This window comes from Agelaius tricolor, unplaced genomic scaffold (assembly GCF_023055355.1).
Source record: "Agelaius tricolor isolate 1412-34295 unplaced genomic scaffold, bAgeTri1.0.p SCAF_18, whole genome shotgun sequence".
Classification (NCBI taxonomy): Eukaryota; Metazoa; Chordata; class Aves; order Passeriformes; family Icteridae; genus Agelaius; species Agelaius tricolor.
This window is the reverse complement of record NW_027269278.1, coordinates 3,144,035-3,160,763: the sequence shown is the minus strand read 5'-3', so window position 1 is coordinate 3,160,763 and position 16,729 is coordinate 3,144,035. Positions and strand designations below refer to the sequence as shown.

General features: G+C 52.9%; 2 protein-coding genes across 2 annotated transcripts; one reads left to right on the top strand and one right to left on the bottom strand.

Annotated features, from left to right (window-relative positions):
- Positions 1-8: 8 nt before the first annotated feature.
- Positions 9-5,622, bottom strand: LOC139597583 (histidine--tRNA ligase, cytoplasmic-like). Its single transcript, XM_071443037.1, has 12 exons — positions 5,392-5,622; positions 5,184-5,303; positions 4,762-4,857; positions 3,866-3,991; positions 3,614-3,721; positions 3,063-3,161; positions 2,679-2,772; positions 2,427-2,554; positions 2,101-2,343; positions 1,315-1,431; positions 858-1,004; positions 9-650 (listed from the first exon to the last, which is right to left on the bottom strand). The coding sequence occupies exons 1-12, from the start codon at positions 5,581-5,583 to the stop codon at positions 594-596; spliced, it is 1,527 nt and encodes a 508-aa protein (XP_071299138.1). The 5' UTR covers positions 5,584-5,622; the 3' UTR covers positions 9-593.
- Positions 5,574-16,104, top strand: ZMAT2 (zinc finger matrin-type 2). Its single transcript, XM_071443039.1, has 6 exons — positions 5,574-5,720; positions 9,575-9,668; positions 10,128-10,251; positions 11,278-11,351; positions 13,081-13,226; positions 14,692-16,104. The coding sequence occupies exons 1-6, from the start codon at positions 5,703-5,705 to the stop codon at positions 14,833-14,835; spliced, it is 600 nt and encodes a 199-aa protein (XP_071299140.1). The 5' UTR covers positions 5,574-5,702; the 3' UTR covers positions 14,836-16,104.
- Positions 16,105-16,729: the final 625 nt, after the last annotated feature.

The following is a 16,729-nucleotide window of genomic DNA, read 5'->3' as shown; positions in this document are numbered from 1 at the left end:
GGGCGCGGTTTGGGTTCATTATCGGGGGTTTTGTTTAATATATAAAAATACAGTGTTCCCACGCGCGCCCCGGCCTGCGCAGCTGCTCCACCCGCGGTGATGGGACACAACTTCCTCCAGGGCGCTCCCGCAGCTCCGCGCCCGCCGGCAGCGCCCGGCTGCGGGTTGGGACCGGCCCTGCTGCCCGAACAGGGGCGGGGGTCCCTTCCACCGCCCCCCTCCCTGAGCTGGCAGGTCCCCAGCACACCACGGGTTCCCCCTCCCAAATCTGGAGTTTCACCTGATCCTGCTTGAGCTTCACCGCATCCATCAGTGCCACCACCACCTCCAGTGATGGAAATGGCTGTACAGGGACTGCAGGATTAGGAACCCGCAAACTTGACCTTCAGAGAAGCTAACCTGAAGGTTAACCTGGTGACTGCACCGTCCATAGCTTCTAAAACCGTCTTACTCCTCAGTTCTCACTGCCTGAGCCGAGGCAATGAGCCTTAGGTCAGTGGATGTCCCCAGACCACAGCTAGCAGGGAGGGGATGAGGGTGCTGCAGGGTTCCAGCTGTGCAGTTCTGCCAAGCAGCTCCAGCCAGAGAAGTCTTCAGGGCTCCAGCCTTCTCCTGATCTCATCAATAAGCTTTTCTCTGGGGATATCAACCTACAAAGCAAACAGAGCAGCAGTAGAGAAGAGCACTTTTAAGGTCTAAGTGAGGATACCAATGCAGTTTGTGACTGGTTTTCTGGAGTCACCCGATAGATCTGTGCTATGGCCTCCCATAGGAACACTGAGGGAAAACCCAGAGCTCTTCAGTGATCTCCAGAGTCTGGAAGTACTTTAACACCTGGTGTAAAAGGGCATTCTCACCTCCTTTCTTGTTGCAACATCTCGCAGCTTGACAACTCCATCTGCCAGCTCCTGCTCTCCCACAATGGCAGCAAGGGGGATCCCTGTGTCCTCACAGTACTGCAGCTGCTTCAGCAATTTAGGGTCCTTCTTGTACAGCATCTCTGCCTAGGAGGGAATGGGAAGGGTGAACCACTAACCCAACTTTGCTCTGATGGATACTGCAGTAAAGCACCAAAACCAAACCCTGCAGCAACCACTTTACTGCTCTGGGCTGTTCTTCTCTGCCTGCCTAGATCTAAAGGTTGGACTTGATGGTCTTAGAGGTCTTTTTCTACCTGAATGACTCTGTGATCTCAGACAGGCCCAGATCTTGGAGAGACACACAACTAATGGAGTTGGTCTTGCTGTGCTAGAGCTCCCTTCAGGCTCTCCCTCCCTCACCTGTGACACTGCCAAGCCCAAGTAATTTCTTTACCTTGATCCCTGCATCCCACAGCTCGGAGATGAGCTTCATTCTGGCAGCAAGCAGGTGTTTCTGAGGTGTAGCCACCAGCACTTGGGTCTCAGTTGTTCGAAGTTTCTCCCCAGAAGCCTGAAGGGACAGACATGGGATGACTTCATGGGAATCTGCAGCTCACAACACCTCACCTCATCTATCTCCAGACCTTAACTCAGTCAGTGACAACCTGGGCACCTTTAATGAGCCCCCCAGAGATTCTTCATTGTGTCACACTACTTAATTGTGTGCTGCTGTTCCTCAGGGACCCTGGCCAACCTCCTGGATGGAGGACATCTTCCCAAAGTCTCCTTTGATTCTTCAGGTACAAACACATTGCCTAAGCTTCACTTGCAAGGAATCACAGGCTTGGAACCAAACACAAAATGATAAATCTCCACAGAGGCTTCCCTGGGGTTTATTAGAGTGAGTTCAGAGTCGTTACCAAATTCATTGCTTCAGAATCCCCAGGACAGAAAACTTCAGTGGCAAGACACAATCAAGTGACTGGGGCACGAAGCTCAGAGCCAGGCCCAGAGCTCAAGAACATCTCTAACATTTCCTTGACATCTCCTAAGGAATGGTGCCCTCAGCTGCCCACACCTGCATCCTGATGTGCTGCATAAAAGGACTGCCTTCTGTGTGCCTAAAGCATGGGAAGCACCACCCCAAAATTATTTTCCCTTGAGCACTGTGGAGCTGGAGAATAATAAACAATATTTTGCTTCCTAGAGCTTTCCCCAATGCACTGCCTGCATCACCCACCTCCAGTCTCTGTTCCAGGATGGAGAAGATGCGCTCGATGCCGATGCTGACCCCCACGCAGGGCACCTTGCGGCCCTTGGCATCAAACATGCCCACCAGCCCGTCATAGCGGCCGCCTCCGGCCACGCTGCCAACGCTGAGCGGCTCCTCCAGGTGCTCGTTGTCCTGCTGCAGCAGCACAGCCTCAAAGATCACCCCCGTGTAATAGTCCAGGCCCCGCGCCAGGCTCAGGTCGAAGGAGATCTGCGGGGCACAAGGGCGGCCCCGTCACCGCCCGCTCGGGGCCCAGCGGGGCAGCTCCCCCTCCTGCCCCCACAGCTCCTCACCTTCCCGGTGATGCCAAACAGGGTCAGGTACTCAAACAGCAGCTTCATGTCCCCCAGCCCTTCCTTGGCCACCTTGTTCTGGGATAGCTTTGGGTCCTGGAGAAGCTGCTCGATCAGGTCCAGCCCACCTGTGAGGAACAGCCGTGCCTCAGCTGTGCCAGGGCAGCAGCACCAGGGCCAGCCGGGGCTGTGCCCTGCACCTTCCATCCCCAGCCCTGAACAAGGCCAAGGGCAGCACCCCCTGGTGCTCACCGTGGAGCTGGACATACTCCCCGATGCGATCGGCAGCCTCGGGAGAGAGCCCCTTCTCTCCCACCATCTCACTCCTCACTTCTTCCCATGGCACCTGCAGGGCAGAGAATGGCATCAATTGCTGCAGGATATTCTCCCCACATGGGCACAACTTGTGTGGGACAATAGGCAGCAATCTCACTAACCATGCCCCTCTCTCTCTCACAGGAATTTTTAACAAATCACCGGCCTTTATTCTTAACCAGGCCCAAGAACTACTCATATCCTTTACAGACCCCATCTCAGCTGCTGTGAAACTCTTCTCAACAAGAACAGCCACAACACTGCCCAGCCTAAGGTATCTATCCCAAGACCAGAAGTGTTTCCACTGAGCCCAATGCTCACCTTGTCCAGCTTGTCCACAGTGCAGCAGGCAGGGATGAACTGGCTCTCTGGAACACCACAGACAGCAAACACACCATTCAAAATCCGACGGTCGTTGACCTGGGGGGAAGGGGAGGCACAATTACCTTGGGGGCACCTTCTGATGTAATTTCTTTTTTGCCTAGTGTGTGGGAAGCTGCAGCTATTGGCATTTCCTCATGCCTTTCCCCCAGCACCCAAATTCCATGGGAAGAGAAGATGTAGAAGTATGAAAACCAAATATGAAAACCACCCTGTGACTATATGGATCTAGTCAGCTACTGGAATTCTGCAGACTGTGGTTAGTCCTGGAGAGAACTCTGCTGACTGCAGCCTCAAGTGGACTCCTGGTATTCCCAGCTTAAGGCATGTCCAAGCTGAGGTACAGCCTTTGTATATACACCATGAGGAGGCAGAGATGTGGGATGAACTTCTGGGTCAGGCCTTAGAGTGGGAGCAGGTGCTACTGTGTAAAAGCACAGAACAATGACCACTGCTTCCCACCATGGCACAGAGAACCCAGCCAGTCTCACCTTGATGACAAAGTCCCCAAGCTGCAGGTCACTGAGGATCTCGTGCACAATCTTCAGGCACTCGGCATCGGGAATCATGGGGTCAAACTGCCCGGCAATGTCAAAGTCCTGGGGGCAGAAGAAGTGATGGGAGCTCCTGGCAGAGCCAGGGGGCCTTAGCCAGGCACACCCTGCTGCCCTGCAGCAGCTGCAGTGGGAAAACCCTGCTGGCCTTGTGGCCTTGGTGGCAGCGGCGGCCACCACAACACTCACGCACTGGTAGAACTCGCGGTAGCGGCCCCGGGTGGTGGCCGGGTTGTCCCTCCTGTACACCTTGGCCACGTGGTAGCGCTTCATCTTGGTGATCTTGTTCATGGCCAGGTAGCGAGCAAAGGGCACCTGGGCCCGAGGAGTTAAGGATGGGAACATGGAGATCCCCAGAGCTGCAGAAGCTGAACCCCAAAGCCTCCCATTACCCTTCCCTTTGCCAGCTACTTCCCAATATTTTTCACAATCATGGTGAGATTCTTGGGGTGTCCTGTGCAGGGTCATGAGCTGGACTTGGATGATTCTTACAGACGTCTTCCAACTTGTGATATTCTATAACTCTGTGACCTCTGGGGAGATCATCCCCCAGTCTGAGGAAGAGTACAGTGAACCACCAGAGCTCCTTCAATGCTGGGACAGCTCAATTTCCTCCTCCAGACCCACTGTGTGACAATGTCACATACACAAGGACACCCTCTTATCATTCCACCCTCTCACAGTGGGATCAGTGGGAATTCAATGCATGGCACAGCTATATGGACTTTGAAGGAAAGAGATTTTGTTGTGATGTGGAGGTTGAGAAGGCCTGGGATGAACACCTGCAGGTGGCACTAGCAAGGTAGGATGGGCACGGCAGAAGTGGAGATAAAACCAGTACAGTGGAGCATACTGGTGCATGTCCACAGCAGGAAGGGACTTTGCTGTGAGCCTGGCTGGGAGATGGTGTGGAGTCATGACAATGACAGCCAGACCAGCTGGGATGGCCAAGGGAGCTGCCATCACCCCAAAGGGACCTGCAGGCAGGCCAGGGTAAGAGCGATCCCTCAAGGCAGAGGTGGCCACTACCTTGGTGTGCCACCATCCCCTCGGGGTGCCACCATCCCCTCGGGAGCACAGGATACGGTGAGGTCATAGCGCAGGGCCAGCAGCTCCCCTCCCTGGTCCTTCAGCTCGTAGATGAGCTTCGCTCCCTCCCCGTACTTCCCCACCAGCGTCTCCTGGGGAGGGACACAGGGGCTGGTGACCGGGAGGCTCTGGGCTGAAGGGTCCCCGAGATGGGGCACAGAGCTCGGTCCCCACGAACCGGGCATTACACACAAACCCCCCTCCAGCCCCCTCGGATCTGAGCCCACCTCCCCGTCCCCCCAAAAAGCACCAAGAGTGAATGTCCAGCATCCCTCCCCGCCTGGCCGTGCCCCGCACGGAGGGAGCCCTGGGGGCAGGGGCGCTCCCCGGTCCCACGGGATGGAGCAGAGGGGACCCACAGCCCCGGGCGGGTCCGCTCCCCACACCAAGGGCGAGGAGAGCTCCCGGCGCGCCTCACCCGCAGCTCCAGCACGGGGGTGTCGATGGCGGCCGCCCCGTGCCGCTTGAAGCAGGACACCACGGCGCTCAGGAGCCGCTCACGGAGCGCCGCCTGCGCCGGTGCGTGGTCACGGGTGCCCTGCCCGGGATACAGAGCGGCCGTCAGCGGCAAGGGCGCGGGGGAACAGCCGGTACCCACCGGCGGCAGCCCCGCTCCCCGCCTTTACCTTGGGTGTCTTCAGCACCGGCAGCCGCTCGCCGCCCGCCGCCGCCCGCATCTGCCGGGACAGGGGTCCGCGGTCACCGGCCGGCGGCCAGGGCCGGGCGAAGCTGCCGCGGTTCCCAGCGAGGCACAGCGGCCCGAGGCGGGGCCCCGCCGACAGGCACCGGGCGGCGGCGAAGGGGCCGAGGCGCAGCATGGCCGGCACCGGGACACCGGCAGCGCCCGCACGTGACCGCGGCGGGACACGTGACTGCGCGGGCGGCCGCGCTTTACGGCGCCGCGCGACAGTTCCCGGTGCTGTGCCCTCGGCTCGCCATGGCGTCCGGCAGCGGGGTAGGTGCTGCCGCTGGGGCTCCCTCCGGGTGGGGGCCGCCCTCGCAGTGTGGGCTGCCGGCCGCTCGGCCGCCCCCGCTGCTCCTACCGGGCTTGGCAGGGCCGGGCGCAGGGCCCCGCCGCGCTCCGGTCGGGCCGGTGCCAGGCCGCGGGATGAGGGATGTGGCGGGGCCGGGGGTGCCGCGGTGGGCGGGTGTGTGTGGGGTGGGAGGGGGCTCATCCCTGCTCTTTCCAGCTCTGTGTGTGGGCGGTGGGAGGTTGGGGTTCTCCTGATACCTTCAGGGCTGGGAGTGGGGCGGCCCTAGCGCGATCCCGCCCACGGTGAAGTCGTGGAGTCACCGTCCCTGGAGGTGTTTGGGACACGGCAGAACGTGGCACTCGCTGCCCTGGTCCGGTTCACACGGTGGTGTTGGGTCACAGGTTGGACTCGATGATCTCAGAGGACTTTTCCAATCGCAGTGGTTCTGTGATCCTCCCGTCCTAGGGCCAGAGCTCCGCCTGTCCCAGCCGGGACAATCTCCTGATTGAGCTGCCTCAGCCTCCGGGTGGAGGTGCCCACCCATCTCCAGCCTCCTGGCAGGGACCCCCACCCATCTCCAGGGGCTGGGCGATGGCTCCGCTCCTTCCCTTCCCTTCCCTTCCCTTCCCTTCCCTTCCCTTCCCTTCCCTTCCCTTCCCTTCCCTTCGGGTCGTTTTTCCCCTGTCCTGATGGAGGAACATCTCTGCAACTCCCTGACAGGGGGGTGGAGGTTAGGGTTGGGCTCTGCTCCCAGACAACCAGAGACAAAATGAGAGGAAACAGCCTCAAAAGTTGCAGTAGGGGAGGTTTAGGTTGGAAATTAGGAGGAGTTTTTTTCCCAGAAGGGGCTGTCCAGCATTGGAAGGAGCTGTGCAGGGAGGTGGTGGAGTCACCATTCCTGGCAGTGTTCAGGGACTGGCTGGATGTGTCACTCAGTGGTCTGGACTGGTGACAAGGGGGGGATCTCTCACAGCTTGGATTTGATGATTTTGGAGGTTTTTTCAACCTAAAGATTCTGTGAGTGTTAAAATGGGATGGGTAAGGTAGGTGCTGCAGGTAGCCTGACTGGAGAGCCAGGCTGTTGGAACACCTCCAGTGCCATCCCAAAGCTGTCAGCAGCACAGGGGCTGTGTTTTTGAGGGGTTTTGGCCCATCTTTCCTTCCTTGAAGCCACTTTCTGAGAAGTGAGGCCCAGAGAAGCTGTGGCTGCCGCATCCCTGGAAATGTTCAAGGCCAGGTTGGATGGAGCTTGGAGCAGCCTGGGATAGTGGAAGGTGTCCCTGCCCTTGGCAGGGGGGTGGGACTGACTGATCTTCAAGGTTCCTTCCAACCCAAACCATTCCAGGATCGATTCCATGAAGTGAGGGAGGTCAGGAGCAGCATGGCTGCCTGTGAGGGAGGTGGGGCCTGTGGCTTTTTGTCAGCTGCCAGCTGAGAATTCCTGTTGGATTGAGCCTGGCCTGAGACTCCTGTGTTGTTTAACAGGCTTTGGTGCTGATGCTGGGCACACCATTGGTGTCCATCTCCAGAGGGAGCAGGAGGCACTTCTGGTTATTAATTGTTGTTATAATTTGAGAAGTATTCTCTGTTATCTAAAACAGCTCTGAGATAAAGATTTTGGGGGCTTGCAGCTCCCTTGCTTCCACCAGAGCAATTCAGAAACATCCCCTCAAATATTGTCCAACCAAGATCTTGTCACGCAATTTAGTTTAATTCCTTTCCCCATGCCTGGATGAGGCAGATTGGTAAAAGAGCTGCAAAAGACTATTTTCCTTTTATTGCAACAGGAGAGAGAAGCAGCTAATAAACCTCCCCCTCTGCAGGCTCCCACCAGCTACGATTTGTGATAATGCCTGGCATGCAGGAGAGTCTGGAAAATACCCCCAAACGTTAATTTACACTCAGTGATATTTTCTTTTCTTTTGCTCAGGGTGGTTAATAAAACCTGTTACGACATCCTTAAAGTGCTTAAGAAGCTCTGGGAATAAATGAGAATTTTTCTACGCCTCCCCAAGGCATTTTCATCCCTATCAGTAGTTGTTCGTTCCATTTGAAGGATTGCCAGAGGAGAGAACTTTAAATGGCTGTGCTGCTGCTGTAGCTCCAAATGGGATTTGTGTCCTTTGGATTGTGATTGGATTCTTGATTTGGCTGAGCGGAGAAGGCGGTGGGGTGTGGGGTGAGGGGGGTCCTTCTCCCCCGGAGGTGTTTTTAAATACATCTTGTCCTTTCTTTAATGTGAAACTGAGAGGCTCTCCCTGCCATGCTGAGGGAAATGCAGCTCTATCCAAAGGGGGGTTCTCTGCTCAGGAAATTCAGGAGCTGGCTGAATGAAACCGTGACTGATCCCAGGTGTAGGGGCCTGAGCTGCAGATGGGGCACATGCAGGGAAGAGCTTGAGCTGGGTTGGTCAGAGTGGATGTGAGTGGAATAGGAATTCCCCAATCACTTCTGCCTTCAGCACTGGGGACTGAGTGAAATCCACCCAAAAAAGTACTCTTTGTTTTCTTCAATGCCAGCTTCACCTGAATTCAGCCTGGCTTCATGCACATGCTGTGTCCAGCTCCTGTGCCCCAGCATAGGAAAGGCATGGACCTGTTGCAGTGAGCCCAGAGGAGGCCATGGATCTGCTCCAAGGGCTGCTGCCCCTCTGCTCTGGAGACAGAGAGCTGGGGCTGTTCAGCCTGGGGGGGACTGAACACCAATCTCTGTCCAGGGAGACCTTGGAGCCCCCTCCAGTGCCTAAAGGGGCTCCAAGACAGCTGGAGAAGGACTTGGAACAAGGGCATGGAGTGGCAGGATAAGGGGGAATGGCTTCCCACTGCCAGAGCACAGGGTTAGATTTAATACTGGGAAGAAAAAAAAAATTAATACTGGGAAGAAAAACTCTGTGTGTGGTGAGGCCCTGGCACAGGTTGCCCAGAGAAGCTGTGACTGCCCCATCCCTGGAAGTGTTCAAGGCCAGGTTGGATGGGGCTTGGAGGACCCTGGGATAGGGGAAGGTGTCCCTGCCTGTGGAACAAGATGATCTTTAGGGTCCCTTCAACCATTCCAGGATTCTATTAAAGTATCCTGTCACTGCCAGGTAGTTCTGTGGAGCCCCCAAAGGACAGGCATGCCTTGGAGGTGTTTCTGCCCTTTCCTATGTGAAGCTGCAGGAGCAGAACAGCAAAACCTATGGGTTTTGTACAGGTGCTTCCCTGGTACCTCCAAGCCCTGCTTTGATAGGGTTTCAGAGCTTGTTCTGGTTTGCTTGTCCATGTTCTCACTTGGAAATCCCACCCTGGTGCCTGTGATTTCATGGCAAGCTCAGCACTTTGATGCCTGCACCACGTAGACACTGCTGAGAGCAGACAGGCACAGCCTTCCCTGCTCCTGCAGGGTAATCAAACTCTCTGTAGCTCAGGCTGTGTTTTGCAGCTTCCTTGTCTGACATTGCAGCTTGGATTCTTTTGGCTTCTGGAAGATGGAGGTGTAATCTGCTGCTGTGTTTGTCAGGGGGCACTTCTCAGGTCTGAGATCCATCAGTTTCAATCCCGTTTGAGTCTGATTTTCAAGGCAAAAGCCTGGATGATCATCTCAGGAGCTGTTAAGATCAACTCATTTCTTCTTTTAGTGCTCTGAAATTATTCTAGTAGCAGCTAGAGGCATGCTGAGAGTGATTATCTTAAACCACATCCATAACTCCTGGATGGAAAACAGAGGACAGGGGGATATAATATAATTCTCCTAATTTTCTGCACTGGCCTCACAGGCCATGTGATTCCCCCTCTTTGCCCCCTCAGAGGTGATCAGGCTGTGTAATAAATGGTAATGAACTCTGTTTCCCTCCCAGACCAAGAACCTGGACTTCCGCAGGAAGTGGGACAAGGATGAGTATGAGAAACTCGCAGAGAAGCGGCTCACGGAGGAGAGGGAGAAGAAAGATGGTGAGCAGTGGGCTGGCTCCAGGGCTGGCACTGAGGCTCCCAAACCTTGGAATTTGGGAGGGACAGAGCAGTGAGAAGTTGAATCCCAAAGGGAAAGAGCTGACTTGCTCCTTCCCTTTCTCCTTTGTTTGCCACTGAGTATATTTTTTTTGACAAAAGAAATTCCTGAGAACCTTTCCAGGGGCTGACTCTTCTTTGGGGAAGGAGGACTCTTCTTGTTTCCAGTCATTTGCTGGAAACAAGATCTCAGAATATGACTCAAGTCAGAGCTGGAGGTACCTCAAAGATGTACCTGGTTCTAATAGGAGCCAGGAAACAGTGAGGAGGAAATTATATCCTTTACTGATTTAAAAACAAAGGTGCATTTTCTGCATGGATCAGGGAGTCCCAGATAGCCAGCAGGTTATCTGGGAACATGAAATCCAGCATGTCAAGCTTGACCTTTTGTTTATGTTTTAGGCAAACCAGCTCAGCCTGTCAAAAGGGAACTTCTGCGGCACCGGGACTACAAAGTGGACCTGGAATCCAAGCTGGGCAAAACCATTGTCATCACCAAAACTACCCCTCAGTCAGAGATGGGAGGGTAGGTTGTGGTCTTATTGAGGTCTCAGAGTCATGCTGGTTAGACTGGGAAGCTGTGACACAGCAGAGACCCCTCACAGGGCACCAGGAGCTGTCCTGTGTTTGGAGCCTGGGATGGTGGGGCTGCATTTTTCTACACCTAAACTGTGTCTCCTGGGGTAACATATTGAACAGACCCAGCAGGCTGAGCCCCTTTGGACTTTATTCCTTGGTATCAGTGTTGCCCACCTGTAGGACCAGCAGAGGCAGATCTCTGCTGCTTGCTTGGGTCTTTAACCAGGCCTGCTTGCACTGAGACCAGGACTGCTGCTCATTTGGGTATCTGTGCACTGGGAATAGGGAAAACAGCCAGATAGCTGTTCTTAGGAATGGTGTTTGGCCACTGTTTATGTGATTCGTGTTCCACCAAAGTCTGAAACGGTTCTGAGCTTACCCTAAGCCATCAAAAGCATCAAAAGATTGTGTTGAGTTTGTGTCACATCAGGAGTGAAGCTGTCAGTGTCTCCCTGGGCAGTAGTGCCAGGGAAATGTGCAGCCCTGACCAGCACCCAGGGGTGGCAGTTCAGCCCCTGGCTGGACTTTTGCAGCAGCTCTTAAGATGGGCAGAAGGCAGAGCTGTGCTCATCAGGGAGTTGCACTGGGAGTGATAGGGATGGCTCACTTACCTTGCAGCCAGGTGAGAGGGCTGTGAAATAAAAACCTGGGCTGCTGGCCAGCCCTGCCTTGGGCGAGGGCAGGCTGTGTCACAAAGCCCATCCCACCCAGTGGGGTGTGGCTGCAAGGGAAAATGCTGTGCCTGGTGTCCTGCAGAGCAGCTCAGAATTTGTTTCTATCATGTCAGAGGGGTGTTGGTATCAGTGTTGGTACCTCCATGGCAGCCCTGTCCATTGCCCTTGCTCTTGCTCTTCACTGGGGCCCTCTTGTCTTGGAGAAGTGTCCTGTGTCCCCAGTGACATGCAGATTGTTTCTTCTGTGGGTTGAGCTTTGTGTCATGTTCTGGGGTTCATTTTTCTGTCTCCCCTGACAGGTATTACTGTAATGTATGTGACTGTGTGGTGAAGGATTCCATCAACTTCTTGGATCACATTAATGGCAAAAAACGTAAGGACCATTGCTTTGCCTCATTGGAGGGTTGGTTGAGTTGGAGGGACTGTTCCTTTTGTGCATCACCCATGTCTGAGGGCTGAACACTTATCCATGGGTCAGAGAGCTTAGGAGATCAGGATGTAGAAACTCATCATGAGAGCTGTGGAGATGCTGCCCTTATCTCCTGACACCTTCCAAAGTGCTGGACCATTTTCATGGAGTAAGCCCAGCAGAAACAGTGATTGGTTGTAGACATATTTTCCCTGGTTGTAGACATATTTTCCCTGTCCATCCTATCAGTGCTGTGAGAAACCCAGGGTCAGAAAATTCTAGAATAGTTTGGGTTGGAAGGGACCCTCAGAGATCATTTAGTCCACCCCCTAAATCATGATGTCTCCTTTGTAAATCTGGAGAGAGGCTTTTTACAGCACTGACACTGTACAGAAGTACTTAGATAAGTAAAAGGTCTGGGGCTGGCTTATTTTTGGATCAGAAACTTCTCTTTGTAGAAGTTGGATATAAAGCTCAGAATTAGCTGATGCCTGAGCTCCAGAGTATGGATCAGGACTATATCATCGTTGATCTGACTGTGGATATTGCTTCTTCCTGGCATGTTCAGAGAGGGGGGAATGTAGAGAAAGTAAAGGAGCAGCAGGACAGACTGGCACACTTTGCATGTTGTTCCTGCTCATGAAGGTATTTTTGGCTTGTAGTGGAAGTCAGGAAATCAGCCCTTTACAAAAACGCAGGGATGGGTGTGCCTCAGACCTGCACATGGGGCTGTTTGAGAGCAGGAGGCTCAGTAGAAACCTGAGGACTGGTTTTCTGTAGCTCAGAAAAGAAAACACAGTGTTTTAAAAACCTGTGCTTTTATGTGCATGGGAGGAAGGTGCCAACATGCCTTGTTTGACATGTTGGGAGATGAGCAAGAAGTTCATAGGAGAGAATCTGGAATCAAAAATCCTGCCATGGCTGTGTGGCTGGGCATGGATTGGAAAGTGGCTGGTTGCACACTACCTTAGTGTATGAGTATATCTGGGAACTTCTAAACCTGTCAGTAAATCTGGCTCAAACCTGCTTGTTCTTGGCAGCCCTTTTGCTAATTCCTGGTGTGTAGTTTAAGCTTCAAGTGCTGCTGCATCCCTGGGTCAAACCTGTGCAGGGCTGCTGGAGTGAACAGGCTGTTTGGATCCACTCAGGAATGTGGGTTGGAGGCATTTCTGGGGGTGGCCCCGTCAGCACAGGCTTACCCACAAGTGAAAAACTGTGAATCTGCTCTGAGGAGCCACTGAATCAAAGGCCTGACTTTATATTCTCTGCTTTAGCTGAGAATGTCCTGTGTAATCAGGATCTCTGAGTGCCACTCATGTCTTGTTTAGCGTCGCCCACAGCTGAGAGATGCCAGCCTGTCAGTTTTATTCTAGCTCCTTTTTCAACACTCCAACCCTTTTTTATTTCACTGGTCCAAGATTAAATTTCCTGAGGCATCAGAGCAAATGACAGAGAGCATCCAAATAAGGAACCTTTAAAGAATAGTCTGTGATCTTGTTACAAGTGTTTGGATTGTTGTGTGGGTTATGGTATGGCCCTAAAGCCCACTCCCCAACCTAAGAAACCCTTAGTGTGGCCCTGGAAGGTGCTCTGAGGGGGGTGACAGGCAGGAAGGTGGTGCTGTGCTGTTTGAATTGGGATCAGGGATGGAGACTTAGTGCAGAGCACTGCTGATTCCACTCGTGTTCTCCAGACCAGAGGAATCTGGGCATGTCCATGCGGGTGGAGCGCTCCACGCTGGACCAGGTGAAGAAACGCTTTGAGGTGAACAAGAAGAAGATGGAGGAGAAGCAGAAGGATTATGACTTTGAGGAGAGGATGAAGGAACTCCGTGAGGAGGTGAGTCTGGGCAACAACTGAGGAAGCAAAGCTTCCCAGAAACAATTTTTGGGAGGAAATCAACCCTGGTTCCCACTTGTTCCTCATAAGCATTGTTCTTGGTAGCATGGGCTTCTCATCTGCTCCTATGAGTGGGGTTTGTTTTTCTGCTTTTGAAAAGTTTGTATTGCTTTCCCTAGAAACCCTTTTCCCCTCTTTCTGTGTGAGAATAACTTTTGATGCTTCAGATTTCCACTCAGAACAGGACAAGTCCATTTTTTGTCCCCCGCTGGTTGTGTTGGAACTTGTGTGGTCTGGTAGCAGATCTGCATCTTCATCCATTTTCTTCCTCAGCTCTTAGGATTGCTGGAATCCTCTTCCACAGGGCACTTGCTTCTGTGTGGCCTCTCTGAGTGTAGAAGGGCTTTGTGAATGGTGTGATGTGATGCAAGATGTGTGAGGAGGTGGTAAAAGACAAACAGATTTCTCTCAAACTTAGATGTTAGTAGACATGAAAATCAATTATTTGAAGACCCAACAAAGTTCTGACAGCTGAGAAGCTTCTATGGGTGCTTCTCCTCTATCAGCAGCACATAACCAAAGGTTACAAATCACTGCCTGTTTGGGTCCCCCTGCCCAAGCCCTGAGCTTTGCTTCACCACAGGGGAGCTCTTTGGGGGGCTCACAGAGCAGCCCTGTGCTCTGCTCTTGGGCAGGCTGTGGTGCTGCTGAGCCCCATCTGTTTGGGGGATAGGAGGGAGGTGCCCCAGCAACAAAGGGGGTGCTGTGGGTTGAAAAGCTGCTGCCAGTCAATGGATGGCAAGAAGGAAATCAGCAGCAGCTCCTGGTGTAGCTTTCTCCAGGGCATGGCTGTGTTCAGGAGCACAGTGGGCAGTGATGAGCATGGTGGGAGCAGTTGCTAAGTTGGGAGCTGAAGCCATGGTTTGGTGTCACCCAGCACAAACCTGGCTCTGTTCCAGGGCTCATGATCATCACAGAGCAAAACACTTTGATTAGAGCAGTGCAAACTCTTTGATGCCAAAACCCCCCTGAAAGCTGCTCAGAGCTTCAGCCTCTGTTCCAGTGAGCAGCTGTCACTGTGCCAGGCTGGGAGCCAGCAGGCATCACAGTCACTGCCACCAAGCATTGGACAAGGGAATGGCCTCCTGCTTTCAGACCAGCTCCTTGTCCCAGCCTTGATTCCAGGCAAAACCTGGGATGTTTGCTCAGAAGAGAGAGTTTGATAATGCTTCATTTTGTCTATTTGTGTGTGTGTGTCTGCTCTTGGCCTGGGAAATGGGGTGGCCTGGATTCACTGGTGAACTTCCTCCTTGAGGACTGCAGGCCAGGATTTCTGCTGTTTATTTCCTCAGGCACAGCTTGGCTACTGTGGGCAGGATTTGTGGTAATTGTGCAGTACCTGGTGTCTCAAAACTCCTTCAGCTCGGGAGGTCAAATTGTTTTGCTGTTGTGTCCCTTGCTGCAGGAGGAGAAGGCCAAAGCCTACAAGAAGGAGAAGCAGAGAGAGAAGAAGAGGCGGGCAGAGGAAGATTTGACCTTTGAAGAGGATGATGAAATGGCAGCTGTGATGGGTTTCTCTGGTTTTGGCTCAACCAAAAAGAGCCACTGAACAGCTCTGGACTCTCTTCTTTCTCTAAACAGCTTGTTTTTACCCAGGGAACTCTGGATAACTCTTCAAAGACTTGATTGAGGACTTGTATGTAAATCTCCCAGTAGAAGTTGGCTGGAAGAGTTGAAAAGCAATTCCATACTCTACCTGTGCTGCAGATCAAGCTCTGCCTCTCATTAGCTCCCCTTCTCCTTCTGTGTCCTAGATCTGACTGCTCTGTGGCCGTGTGTGTGCAGGGAAGTGCTCTGTTGGGTACATTTTTTTGTCAATAAAGTGCACATTCTGCACAGGTGGCCTGGTTCAGGATTAATCTAGTTGTCAACCAGGCCCTACTTGTCACCCAAGCTGTGTTTGAGATGCTGGGAGGGATTCACTTGCTTTTAGGCTCATAATGAAGGAAATGTGCCACAGCAAGCAGTGTGAGAGGTGCATCTTTATGGCTTGTGCTGAGCAGAGCTGGTGGCTGCATGGAGTCTGGGTTGCTGAAACTTTCTTGTGTGTTTTATCTGCAAGGGAGACTTCCCTCTTTTTCTTTGTGTTTTAGCCCATAATTTCAGTATCTTTAAGGTAGGGGAGAAATTCCTCCCCATGACTGGTCTAGGATAGAGCCAATGAAAGAAAGGTGTGTACAATTTGCCAGAAATAAATGAAATGTTTTAATGGGCCCTTTGGTGGGGGTTTGATGCCTTCTTTATTTTGAGAGCTTTGAAGAGCACAGAGCTGGGGTGGCCCTCTGGGGAGCCAGTGGTGGCAGAGGTGAGGTGTGTGCCTTCCTCTCCTGGCTCAGCTCCCAGCTACCCTAGGCAGACCACTGCCATCATTCTTTGCTTTTTTAAGTAATTCTGGAGATGGGTGTAAGAATATGGAAGGGAAAAGGAGTTCAGGGCTGGGGACCTTCATTCCCATCAGGCAATCCAAGACAGGCTGGGCTGTATTCCAGATTTTACCAGCCTTAGTATATTAAGGGCCATTTTTTTCCTGTCTGCTGGCTGTCAGTGTCTTTTCACCTCTACCTTCCCCTAAATCCACTTCATTTCTGCTTTTATTTACCTCAGTCAAACCTTGTGTGACTCATTTCCGTCTGCAGTTAGGATTTATATTTTGCATGGCTGGGTTTTGGTAGCTCTGTCTCGCTCTCCTCTCTCTTTTTATGTATATTGATGAAATCCTTGTGCTTGCCCTTCTCCGTACTCGTATGAAATTTCCAGCCTGGGGAAGGCTGCAGTGTTTAGCCTGCTCTTTCTAATACATCTAGAACAAATCCTGTAATGTTGTGCTGCTGTTTTAATTCCTTAATCTTAGCCTGCTGACAGCTTCATTGCCTCAGGTCTTTCCGCTTCAATTCAGATTATAATCCCCATTGAAGATGCTATTGAAATGATATATAGCCAGTCAGATACAGCTGTCCTTGGAGGTTTGACCCTTTTAACTTGGCAATCCTTTGACTTTGGCTCTCTGAGCACACGGGCTGGGAGGGCGACTTTCATTCCAGCCACGTTCCTGGCGCTGTTCAGGCTGCAGCACGTGGCTCCAGCTGAATGGGAGAGCGGAGACGCTCGCGCCTTTGTGCCCTCCGGGGTGCGAAAGGGATGCTGCCGTGCTTTCATGCACATTAAAAGTTTAGGATGTTTCAGAGAAGATTTAGCAGCAGCCATTTTATTCCAGCCACCAGCTTTGCAGACACCCAGCCCCTCAATGCAGCTGTTCAGTTGATGCTGTTGAGAAAGGGGCAGAGGCTGCCCCACACCCCCCATCTTTTCCAGCTTGTGACTTTGGAGCCAGTGACTGCTGTCTTGGTTTTCCCACGGTGTATCCTTATCTTGTCCATCCTGGCACACCCAAGGGGCAAGGTGTGAAATGGGCAGCCCCACAGAAACCTTCCTGGGGTGGTGGT

What these genes read in the sequence shown, in the direction of transcription:
- LOC139597583 (XM_071443037.1), bottom strand. Translation starts at nt 5,583, where the DNA reads ATGCTGCGCCTCGGCCCCTTCGCCGCCGCCCGGTGCCTGTCGGCGGGG. An exon ending in CCCCCGTGCTGGAGCTGCGG is followed by an intron (nt 4,858 to 5,183) that starts GTGAGGCGCGCC and finishes GTCCCTCCCCAG; the next exon opens with GAGACGCTGGTGGGGAAGTA. An exon ending in TTGGGGACTTTGTCATCAAG is followed by an intron (nt 3,162 to 3,613) that starts GTGAGACTGGCT and finishes CCTTCCCCCCAG; the next exon opens with GTCAACGACCGTCGGATTTT.
- ZMAT2 (XM_071443039.1), top strand. An exon ending in GGAGAGGGAGAAGAAAGATG is followed by an intron (nt 9,669 to 10,127) that starts GTGAGCAGTGGG and finishes TTTATGTTTTAG; the next exon opens with GCAAACCAGCTCAGCCTGTC. An exon ending in CCTCAGTCAGAGATGGGAGG is followed by an intron (nt 10,252 to 11,277) that starts GTAGGTTGTGGT and finishes CTCCCCTGACAG; the next exon opens with GTATTACTGTAATGTATGTG.